The sequence below is a fragment of the Podarcis bocagei genome (assembly GCF_964188305.1).
Source record: "Podarcis bocagei genome assembly, chromosome: 3".
Classification (NCBI taxonomy): Eukaryota; Metazoa; Chordata; class Lepidosauria; order Squamata; family Lacertidae; genus Podarcis; species Podarcis bocagei.
The window spans coordinates 94,180,752-94,193,074 of NC_138127.1; the positions used below are offsets into that span (position 1 = coordinate 94,180,752).

General features: G+C 41.5%; 2 protein-coding genes across 3 annotated transcripts in view; one reads left to right on the forward strand and one right to left on the reverse strand.

Annotated features, from left to right (window-relative positions):
* Window positions 1-2,299: 2,299 nt before the first annotated feature.
* MORN2 (MORN repeat containing 2) lies at window positions 2,300-5,853 on the reverse strand. The gene is made up of 5 exons (XM_081188884.1): window positions 5,730-5,853; window positions 5,235-5,285; window positions 4,546-4,652; window positions 3,441-3,577; window positions 2,300-2,537 (listed from the first exon to the last, which is right to left on the reverse strand). The coding sequence occupies exons 1-5, from the start codon at window positions 5,773-5,775 to the stop codon at window positions 2,435-2,437; spliced, it is 444 nt and encodes a 147-aa protein (XP_081045010.1). The 5' UTR covers window positions 5,776-5,853; the 3' UTR covers window positions 2,300-2,434.
* Window positions 5,800-12,323, forward strand: part of DHX57 (DExH-box helicase 57) — a 35,602-nt gene continuing 29,078 nt past the window's right edge. The window contains exons 1-4 of one of the 2 annotated variants that reach the window (XM_081188407.1): window positions 5,800-5,937; window positions 7,694-7,939; window positions 10,874-11,020; window positions 12,046-12,219. In XM_081188407.1, the coding sequence (XP_081044533.1) occupies window positions 7,704-7,939; window positions 10,874-11,020; window positions 12,046-12,219 (557 nt within the window). In that variant the 5' untranslated portion in view covers window positions 5,800-5,937; window positions 7,694-7,703. Of the gene's footprint in view, window positions 5,977-7,693; window positions 7,940-10,873; window positions 11,021-12,045; window positions 12,220-12,323 lie in introns of both variants that reach the window. The other variant, XM_081188408.1, reaches the window with a different exon arrangement.

Consider the following 12,323-nt stretch of genomic DNA (forward strand, 5'->3'; position numbering starts at 1 on the left):
TTTTCTAGTAGCAATGGGAAAGACTTTGAGCTTCACTATAGCTTGAAGCAATGCTCTTTGGAAAGAAAGAGAACCAGATGCAGAATGAAGAATCCACACGGCACCAACATTTTATGGATGTGACCCCAACTATTACCAACCTACTTTTCGGTCAGCATAGGGATTAGTTGCATCAGGTAATAAGGCTAGACACTGGCATGTCAAACCCAATTGGCTGGGGGTATGGGCTGTAGCCAGCGGGGGCAGCTGCGCCCCCAATCAAATAAATAAAAATACTTAACTAAAAATTGAAATGCCTGCTGAAGTCACTTGAATAATGTTGTGGCTCATTCTAGCACCACAACTGCCAACTCAACTGTTCTTGAGATGTTTCAGGCAAAATCTGCTATTACTATTATTACTATTATTAATCTAACCTCAAGGTTAGATTACTGCAATGCGTTATACATAGGGCTGCCTCTGAAGACAGTTTGGAAACTTCAGCTGGTGCCAGTGGTGTAGCGTGGGTTGTCAGCACCCGGGGCAAGGCAAGTAATTTGCGCCCCCTAACCCGTATATTTGCGCCCCCTAACCCGTGGATTTGCGCCCCCTAACCCTAACCCCCAGATGTTGCGCCCGGTGCGGCCGGCCCCCCCTGCACCCCCCACGCTACGCCACTGGCTGGTGCAGAATTCAGCAGCCAGGTTGCTCACCGGAACAAGACGGTCTGAGCATATTACACCGATCCTGGTCTGACTGCACTGGCTACCAATTAGTTTCTGGGCCCAGTTCAAAGTGCTGGTTTTGACCTATAATGCTTTAAACGGCTCAGGACCGCAATAACTCAAGGACTGCCTCTTTCCATATGAACCTACCTGAGATCATCTTCTGAGGCCCTCCTTCGTGTGCCTCCTCCTTGAGCGGTCCGGAGGGTGGCAACACAAGAGCAGGTCTTCTATGCAGTGGCTCCCTGTTTGTCGAATGCTCTCCCCAGGGAAGTTTGCCTGGCACCTCCATTATACACCTTTAGGTGCCAGGCAATCATGTTCCTTTTTAACCAGACCTGTGGTTGACCTGATCAACATCCCTTACCCTTTTGAAAACGTGGCTCTTTTTGGGGGGGAATTATTGGGTTATTGCTTTTATTTTTATATACTGTGATCTTTTTGTGTGAACCTCCGGGTATAGAGTGGTATATAAATTCTATTATTATTATTATTATTACTACCACCACCACTACTACTACTGTATTACACATGGCAGATAAGAGGACTTTTAAAATTGGGGGGAAAGAGGCACTTCCAAGACATCCTGCCAAAAAGTAATTTTTAAAGATAGAGATGTATCTAGAAAAGCAGAGGTTGTCATTCCTTAGTTTTATTCAATACTTACAGCCCAACATCTTGTCTGAAATAAAAACATTTTGCAGCAGGTTGACATGGACTTGACCTCTTCTAAATCACTTCATGGCTTAGGAATCTAAAATCCAAAGGTTTGATTTCCAGTGTATGTAAGATATATGTAATTATAGCTTTTCAGTGCAGGTAATTGACCTTGGGAAAGAAATCCATAAGGGCCAGTGGAGAAGCATTTGGTTTTTCAATGGATCTGCACTAACAGAGAGCAAGAGTTGAAAGCAGCCAGCAGGTGATGAATGCTGGAAAATCTGCACGTAGGGAGGAATCAATTCTACTTATGGTGAAATGGTAAAGAAATAAAGATTTTTTTGAAAGCTTGTTCAGACTATAATCAAGGACATTTGAAAAGGTTGTCTCTTCAGTTCCATTAGTAATTTTATTGAATTGTTTTGAGAAACTCGCAACTCAAGTGGCGATACCAAGCACTTTATATATTTGTTAATGGCTCCCTGGGAAGATCTTGCTAGTAAATGGCATACTAATGAACCCTTAGCAAAGACTCAATGTGTAATGAAGGTCTGGGATATATTTTATGGAGAAGTGAACGCATCTGACATTGGGAACATTGTGCCAAACAAACAGAGGCATTCTGTTCCTGTTCATTACATACATCTAATACACACAAAGTGTAAACATATATTTTATTGACTCATAGAATAATAGAATTATAGAGCTGGAAGGGACCAATTACATTCTATCTTGGTTTCCATGCTTTCCCTCTCAAAGTTAAAATTCTAATCTTGGTCTCTTCGTAATTTCAGTATTGGAAAAGGGTGTTAAAAATTCTTCACAACTTTTTATTGATAAATCTTTTATTAGGATGATTGTAACATTTGCAGTTACAGTAAAATGAAGGGGGAAATCAAGCCAAACAACAAAACAAAACTCAAACAAACCAAAAATTAAGTCTAATGCTTGCTTTATTTGCTCACCTCTATTTAAGAACAATATTTTCTTATCAATGAACTAATAGATTATTTATTGTGAAACAGCCTGGATAACAACTGTTTACTGCCTTTCTTCCAGTACAAATTATCCTACATTTCCAACTTTAGCTTCAGCCCTGGTGCTGCTGTGTAATGAAATGTGCCATCCCATTCCAGGCCCTGTGTGTCTTTAAATTCTCCGTTCCCTTGCAGCCTGGAACAGAACAAAAACAGCATTTAAAAATGAAGGCTGCAGTCACAGAAGTATGGCTAATGATGTACAGCAGCACTTTCAGATGTCTAATTCTTAGTGGTGGTAGTGCCGAATTAGGCAGTGAAACAGAAAGTACCTCATAAGAGAGATGCCTGTTAGAAGCTTTGGAGTTGCTAGTTTTGTGTAACAGAAATTGTACTACCATATTGATCCTGCTAAGTAATTTGTACTTTTAATTTCAATTTTTAAATTTATATTATTTATTCCTGTTGATGTGTGAGCATCTACTCTTGGGTTTTCATTATTTCTGCAGCAGAATTCTTTTTACAGAAAAGTTTTCCTACTTCTTTACAGCAGCAGCATTCCAGCTATCTCTTAGTGAAATTCCCATTATAGGAATAAACACCATTTGGTCCTGTTTCTTGGAGTCTTTATTATTTACAAAACTTTACATTGGTCATTAATGAAGTAAAAAACAAATAAAGAAACAATCTTTTTCTCCTTTTAGCCAACATAATACTGACATAATACTGACTCATTCACATATTCATTAATCACATGCCCTGATGAAGGACACCTGTTGCTGGGGAAATTTTCTGTTGCTTATAAACTTGTTCAAGGCCATTTACAAGTTTCTTCTAGAATATTCCAACAACTCTCTCATAGAACCACAGTGGAATAACCACATTTTGTTAGTTTCAGCAAGTTTGCTGCATCATGTGCCTTTCTAATCGCAGGTTGGATCCAGTCAAAATATGTATTTGGAGAGCGATCACCCTAACCTACATGGGTAGGAAGAAGAAAACTAAGGTTCACTTTAAGTGCAAAGCCTGTATACTGATTAAGGGTGAATATATTCCACATCAAGGCAACAAACTTGTGGTTATGTCCCTTTCAGCTTACTTGTTTTCACAGAACTGTCCAGTGTACTTGGCTCCATTGGTAAATATGTATGTTCCTGTTCCATGAAACATGTTGTTATAGAACTCGCCTTCATAAACTGCACCTGAAGGATGTTCCAGCCTTCCGAAACCATTCATCTGATTTAACAGGAAGTGGAATTGACAAATTAATATCCGTTCCTAGAAAGGTGACTCCATCTTTTATTTCCCCTCAATTTAGATGTGTCACCTATGTTAACAGAAATGATTAATCTTTAAACATTGGCTTTACAAACCTTACGAGCGCAACATTCATAATACTGACAAAATTTAAATACTATTTCCCTAATCATTAAATGCCTCATTTTTAAAGGTTTTGATTTTTTTGCCAATGGCCTGTTGCATACAGTACCAGACAGTGGTTGTATCTAATGGTGGTTCTGCTGCAGCGGAAAGAGCCTGATTTTACTTAAGTTACCTCCTCAAAGCTGCTCCCGAGGATTGGAGGACACCCCCAGAACAGAATAGGACATGTCACTAAGCGCTGCAGAAAGTAAGGGAGTAGGATCGGCAAAAATCAGATGTCCCAACATATGCAAGTTGAAGTGCTTTCTGCTAAGGCAAAGCCACCATTGAATACAACCCAGGATTTATTTCTTCACTGTCATTTCCAAAACAAGAAAAGAGAGAAAAATAAACTTTACAGGCTGTCAGGTCAAAACCAAACTCCACGCAAGAGTTTGCCACTATTGCTATCACAGTAACTCACAGGAGCATTGCATAAGAATTCAAATAACCATTGAAATGTCAATCTTCTACATGTTTACTTGGGAGTAAGTCCCACTGGGCCTTAGTCTTGAGTAGCCATGCACAGACGTTTATCTAGGAGCAAAGCTCCACAAAGTAAAGTGAATTTATGTTGAGATTGTGCTATTAATGCATTACTCTGAAGAATAAAACAGCTAAGCCCAAGCATGCCCTTAATTAATGTAAGCAATGTATTTTGTCTTTAACATATATTTAATAACTCAATTGGAACAAAAATGTTAGACTCTGACATAATTTTATTGATTCAAGTTTCTTTAAGCAAGGAGCTTAAAATTAATTGTTTTGATATTTGCAGATACCTTATCATTCTTCCAGTTTCCTTGGTAAATAATTCCATCTGGTGTAGTATGAACTCCATGTCCACTCCTCTCAAGGACTCCCTCAATTGTTCTTGTACAGTCACCCTCTAAGCAAAATAAAAAGTAGGTGGGGGAAATCCAACAAGCATTAGACTAGATTTTAATTAATAACTAGAGTAGTTTAACCTTTTCCAGAATCCTTCAGAATATGCCACTGGAAGTAACTTCCAGACCCCACAGCTTTATCTCATACTGTGAAGTAAAAGTGTTTCCAGCTATCCCCCATCCCAGTGCTGGAATCAGGATGGACTAGAAAGCTCTGTGTGAAGTTAAAAATAAAAAAGCAGCACATCCAGCCATCAGATTTTATGCATGCTTACTAGGAGGTGGAAAATCAGCTGATTTCAATAATAGCTATCTACCTCTCAATCATATCTTAGTTATGAGGAGACATATTGCTGGAATTTGGGAAGAGGTTTGGAAAGAGGGTAAATGGAGGAAGCTTTCCACTTATCATAACTCACTACCTTGCTTTAATAAGCCCTTCATTGCCTTCCATTATTATTATTATTAACATTCCATTATCGTTTGTTTCATTTTGAAAAATATCAGATAAAAAGCTAAAACAGTTACACTTTTTTATTTTTTTAAAAAACTATAATTATAATATCTGACAATTTTTTTTTTACCATACTTATCTCCATTGGGAAATACAAACGATATTTTGTAAACTTCAGCATCTGCAGAGAGAAAAAACCACTCTTTTTACTGATTCTTTGTTAAAAGCGGCGTTCATGTAACCATTCAAGGGCTCCTGGGTTTTTTTGGACTACAACTCCTATCACCCCTACCTAGCAGGACCAGTGGACAGGGATGATGGGAATTGTAGTCCAAAAGCAGCTGGGCTGGGGAGGAGTCAAGTTTGGGAAACCCTGGACTAGACGATTCTCGGGGTCCCTTCCAACCTGACGACTCTCGACTCTACGAAAAGGGGCTGCTCGTTTCTGAGCAGACGCGGTTAGGACCCGCGGCTGTGAGCCGGTAAAACGAATAAGGGCGATGCGGCGGGAGATGGGGGGGAGCCGCATCCCCAAGGCATTGTGACTGCGGGTGGCGCAGGAGGCTGAAACCGGCAGATTATCTTGCGGCTGCTTCCTCAGAGGGATAGCGGAGAGGCAAAATACCTCGGTCGCCTACGATCGACCTGCGTAGCAACCCCCATTTCGCCATGGCTCGAAAGGAGACGCGCCCGCGGTTGCCATGGTGACCGGGTACTCGCCCTCGCTCTCTCCGCCGCCGGAAGTGGGAGGAGCCTCGCCCTTTTCACTTCCGGGTGGCCGTTGACTGTTCAGGGAGGCGATTGGGCTGAGGCGCGAGCGGCGTCTGTGGCAGGTGACTGGAAAGGGAAGAACCGGCGAGAGGGGGAAGCTGGTTGCTATTATTATTATTATTGCTATTACTATTATTACTGCACTTTATTTATTTATTTAGGGGGGTTGGACTAGATGACCCTCGGGCTCCCTCAAAGGTCTATAAGCCTCTTGTTGTTGGCTTAGTTGGGGCTCGTTCAATTGCGGGGTGTTTCCAGGCGCTGCGTGAAAGGAACCGGGAGGAGCTGCTGAGCTTCAGGTGCCCTTGGAAAGAGGCAGTATCGGTGGGAGGGAGGGCTGGCTGGGTCAGTGGGGCGAGGTGGGGTATTAGGAGTGCTTACCTTTACATCTTTATTTAGGGTCCAAATTGCTCTGTACCCCGGAAAGCGCACGTGCCCCCTTGCACTGTACCAGCTTGCCCGTGTCTTACGATTATTGTACAGTGGTACCTCGGGTTACATACGCTTCAGTTTACAGACTCCGCTAACCCAGAAATAGTGCTTCAGGTTAAGAACAGTTTCAGGTTAAGAACGGACCTCATGGAACAAATTAAGTACTTAACCTGAGGTACCACTGTATTTTAGTGTTCTGTTGGAAGCCGCCCAGAGTGGCTGGGGAAACCCAGCCAGATGGGCGGGGTATAAATAAAAAAATATTATTTATTATTATATGATCTTTATTGAGGAGGCTTAGCACAGGAAGTGGCTTTCATCAGTTGGAAGAGCATGAGACTCAATCTCAGCGTTGTTGGTTTGAGTCCCCACGTTGGGCAACATTCCTGCACTGCAGTGGGTTGGGCTAGATGACCGTTGGGGTATTTTCCCATTCTGCGATTCCATTGGTGCACCTAGCACCTAGCTCAGTATTGTCTACACTGACTGGCAGCAGCTCACCAGGGTTTTGGGAAGAGAGCTGCTCCCAGCCCTCCCTGGAGGTGCCAGTATGGACTAGACCAGACATAAGCAAACTGGGCACTCCAGATGTTTTGGGACTACTACTCCCATCATCCCAAGCTAACAGGATCAGTGGTCAGGGGTGATGGGAATTGTAGTCCCAAAACATCTGGAGGGCCGAGTTTGCCTATGCCTGAACTAGACCCAGGACCTTTTGTACACAAAATAGAGCTTATGCCACTGAGTTATATAGCCCTTTCCCGTAGAAATTTTGTTTGCGTCTGGAAATGTACTATGTGGAAACAGGACAGAATCCTCTCTTGTGGGGTTGTCCTGTCTGTGTCCTTATCTTTAGGAGTGTGTCTGGTGCCTAGTTTACAGTTATTTTGGTACCAAGTCAAAGTCTGTATTTTTGCCTGGCTGATTTAAAGCCAATTATTCTCCGTGGATTAAGGTTTTCAAATTCTCAACTGTACTGTGTTTGATTTGATTGCTTTATTCTTTGTGTTTTGCCTTGGTATCTTTAATGATGTAGAGTAGTTTTAAAATAATTTTAATCAAAAAATTCTAAATTAATAATAGGTGAGTGGTAGAGTCCATGGTACATTCAATTGATCTTTAAAGTGTAATAGATTTGTGTGTTGTCTTGATTATAACTTTTGAAGGTTGAAATACTATGTGAAATTATTAGGGAGTGAATCCCGTTGAAAATAATGGAACTTACTACCTGTGGGTTGTGGGACAGGGATGTTTGATGATTGACGCTGTATGCCAGAGCTACATAAACAGAAGTAATAATTGCCATCTTTCCTGCTAGTCTGCATGGTGATCCTGGTTGGTATTTCTCACTGCTGATCATGTACTTTCATTTTTCTTTTCCTACAGAAAGGAGAAAATGAGCTCCTCAGGGAAGAGAAGAGGAAAACCAAACAGAGGGGGCGGAAGGGGAGCGAGAAGAGGACGAGGCAGAGGTGGCGGCAGCAGTAGCTGTGGTAGACCTTCTAACAAATGCCAAGCCAGTGGCAGCAAAAAAGGCTCGGAGAAAATTTGGGACGATGGTGATGATTTCTGTGTTGATGATGATGATGGTGGTGATTTCTGTGTTTTCAGTGGACCAAAAGATGTAGCCAGGTCAGCTAAGTGAATTTGATGGAATCTTACATTTTGGAGTTTAGATTGTTTTTTAAAAACTTCTTTTTGAAGATTGTTTTAAGAAGGTTTGAAGAAGCAAGATCAGGGAGGGCTGTAGCTCCTTATCAGAGCACATGCTTTGCTTTGCATGTAGAAGGTCCCAGGCTCAATCTCTGCTATCTCCAATTAAATAGGATCAGGTTGCAAGTGATAGGAAGACCATTTCTGCCTAAGACACCAGAGAACTACTGCTAATCAGAGCAATTAAGACTGGGCTATGCAGTACAAGGCAACTTCCTGTGTTCCTATGGTAAAGCCTTGACTTAAGTCAGGGGTTGTCAGCCTGGTCGCTACCACCCACTAGTGGGCGTTTTAGGATTCACAAACTGAATCCTCCTTCCATTGAGCACTGGTGGGTGATAAGGAAATTTTACCATCAAGAAAGATGCATTAGGTAGTTCTAGAAAGGTTGACTACCCCTGACATAAGTGATTAAATCCAAAACGCTTGTATTCTTATTAGATATATTTGTATTTTTATTAGAGGTTTGAAACTAACCACAAATTTGAGCCTCATGTACTGTCTCTTGCATACCACCTTTTACAGAGGGAGGGTTTTTGACATTGGCTACTAGTGAGAATAGCTGGAAATTCAGCTCATTTTTTGAGAAACAGTATATTGGTTGCCAGATATTGGAAACCGAAGGCTACTTCCCCTAGCTACCATAGCACCAAGTATCTCAGGGGAAAGGGAACTATTTAGCACAGAGACAGGTGTATGTGTTTGTTGTGCTAGTACTTTTATTGCTTGTTTTGCATGACACAGAAAGAGGTTGCACCCATTCAGGTCAGATCAGTGAAGTGGGATATTTAAAATAATAGGTACGCTGGAATTTATTAATCAAACAGAAAAGCTGATGTATTTTGGGGGAGGGCGGGATCTTTTAAAAGATGACTAAATAACCCTGCAGAAACACACTCTAGCTTTTGCACCACAATTTCTGTGCCCAACTGCTTTAATCCAGCTTGTCTGTTTAAATACCGTATTTTTCGCTCCATAGGACGCTCCTGACCAAAAGACGCACCAAGTTTTTAGAGCAGGAAAACAAGAAAAAAAATCTGACTCAAATTTTGTACTAAACTATTTAAAACAGCAAAGTGTGTGGCTCCTGTCCACTTTGCTGCTTTAAAGCGAGCCACGGTATATAATGAAGAGAATGGAAAAAGGACAGACATTCCATTAGAATGTAGCTGTTTTCATCATCACTGGGAAGTCAGTATTGGCAACAGTCACAAAAACTAAAATTTGAGCATTTTACTGTTATTAATCAAGAATATTAATAGTCAGGGAGAGAAACCAGGGCTGTGCAAATGAGAAGTGCTTGGAGTATGGAGGAACAGCAAAAAGATGATGATAATAATAATTATTATTATTTATTATTATTATTTATACCCCGCCCATCTGGCTGGGCCTCCCCAGCCACTCTGGGCGGCTTCCAAAAGAATATTAAAATACTGTGAAGCTAAAGATCAAATGATTGTGCTCCAGTTCCTAAATCTCTGAAGTTTTCTCAAAACAGGCATGGTTGTTTTGAAAGGAAGATTCAAAATGGAGTGACTGAGTAAAGAACAGAGGAGGAAAAGAGGGCAGATAAATAGCTTCCGTTCAATACCAAGAGAACACAATGTTTTTGGTTTAGTATAGGTGGACTGTACTTGTAAGAATTTGTATAATGAATTATAGAGTTGGAGTGGAATATCAGAGCCTCTTTTCAGCAGTAAAGATTAGCTACTAGGAACATGGTCCACACACACACAGGATGTCTGGTTATAGCTGTGCAGTTTAAACTGTTCCTGAGCCAGATACCTGCTCAGTTTTAGCTGAAATTACTATTACTGGTTTGTGGAGATGCTTTGTATGTATTTATGACTATTTCCCCAAAACTGTTACTTGAAGAAATCCCCAAACTTACTATTTTTAAACTTCAAATGGAGCTCAGAATCCAGTTAGTCAATCCTTTGCAGTTGAATTAGGAGGCACTGAGAGACAGCAATTTGCTGCTCCCCACCCCCACCCTCCACCCCAGGAGCACACAGCCTTCCCTCTGCTTGCAAACCTTGCAAACCTTATCCGGACTTCAGGGGAAAGCAAAGGCTGTAGGCAGAGCAGTGTAGCTCCCCACCCCCAAAAAGCACCCCAGCAGCACACAATCTTCCCTCTGCTTGCAAACCTTGCAAACCTTGTCGGGACTTCAGGGGAAAGCAAAGGCTGTAGGCAGAGCAGTGTGGCTCCCCACCCCCAAAAAGCACCCCAGCAGCACACAATCTTCCCTCTGCTTGCAAACCTTGTCGGGACTTCAGGGGAAAGCAGAGGTTGCCGGCAGAGCCGCGTGGCTCCTCCCCCCACCCCCAAAGAGCAGCCCGGGAGCGCACAGCCTTCCCGCTGCTTGCAAACCTTGTCGGGACTTCAGGGGAAAGCAGAGGTTGCCGGCAGAGTACCGTGGCTCCTCCTCCCACCCCCAAAGAGCAGCCCGGGAGCACAGGACAACAGCGATTTGGCTCCAGGTAACACACATTCGCTCCATAAGACGCACAGACTTTTTCCCTTACTTTTTAGGAGGGAAAAAGTGCGTCCTATGGAGCGAAAAATACGGTATACTGTGGTCGTTATGGGGCTTGTCACAGATCCTGCACGTAGCTTTGTCAAACATTCTGGTGACTTTGATTGCCGCCTTTGAATTTCCTAGCAACAGAATAGGGGTTTTTCCAACATGACCTGCTTAGGAACTTTCTTGGTGCTCTTAGCTAGTTAGGAGACAAAATGACCAATACAACTGTTCTAATGTTCAGCATACATTGTGCATGTATTTTCCCATTACTTGATTAAATTAGAATGTATTGTGCTTCTTTTGTTTTTTGTTTTTAATATATCAAGCTCTGGTAGCAGAGGACATGGACAGACCAGACAAGCACCCAAAACAAAGATGCCTCTTCAGACTCTGTACATGACTTCCGATAATCAGATGAGGGTGAAAGAACTTCTTCGTGAGCTGCAAGGACAAGAGCTGGCTGCTGGTTCAGAGTCAGTTTTCTAAGCATAAATAATTTCTTCATTAAACAGATACTATGACATGTTGAAGGACTGAATATGAACACCCTTTAGTTATTCTCAGATTTTATAGGCATTAGATCATATTATTCAAAGTTCAGAATGGACTGTGACAGATGTGGTTGGGCAGCCTTTCTAGAGAAAGAAACAAAGTCTCAGGGTGGCTCCACAGTTTACATGGCAAACACAATTGTGATGTATACATAGTGTTTCCTGCAGCAAACTTGTAAAGTATGGATGCCATAATAATATGAGACTTGAATTTCTGAATTACTGCTTGATTCACATGAACCAGCCTTGTTGAGTCTATGAAGACTACTGTTTGAGGTGGGTGGTTGATGGGGCCATCACTATGATGACCTCATTGCTTATGGAACTCCCTCCCAAGAGATGCGTGTCAGATGGTTACTTGCTTAGTCTGGAGTAACAGAGTAAACACATCTTTTTAGCATTGCTCTTAATGAACAGTGAAAGCTGCTGCTGAGTTTTACGCTGCTAAGTTTTATTTTTATAAGGTTTTGCAATGATTTATCATTGTGGTACTTATTGTTTTGTTTATATTTTATGATGTGCCTTGTGAGTTTGCTAAATTGAAAAAGCAGGGTAGTATAAATATTGGGTTAGATTCAGACTTACCTTTTTGCCCAGGTTTTCTCTGACCCATAATATTGGACGCTGCTGTACATATTTGAATCCTCTGAATTTCTATTTTATTTGCTTTTATGTATTTTTTGATGTTTTGTTGGTTTTAGGGTGCATTTTTTATTTGATGTTCGTTTTTCACACTATACACCGCTTAAAGATTTTTGAAATGTTAAGTGGTTTATAAGTATTTACAAATAGGGGACGAAGTGCAAAGATCCTGGCTTAGTTCTGAATGTTTTGGATAACTAAACTGAGTTGCTTAAGTAGCTATATTGAGCAGAGAGTTCCAGAAGTTTGCCTTATCCCTAAGACTATTGCTTCTAAAAGAAGCATACGGCTTTCTTTTTTTTCAGGATGCTTGTATCAGGTGAAGATGACTGTGATGAATTGGATTACTTGGAGGATGAGCACGCCTGGTCAGATGGGCAATCAATTTCTAAAAAAAGCACAAATGCTTCTTATCAACCACCTGTGAGCCATGTTCTAGAGACTGAAGTCTCTTCATTTGCTGTGCACAAACTATCCAGGTAATTATTGTCTCACTAACAAAATGGAAAATATTAGTCAGGAGGTGGGGTGCTAAAAACCTGCATAGCTGCAATTACGTGAATGAGTGTGGAATGGGACATTT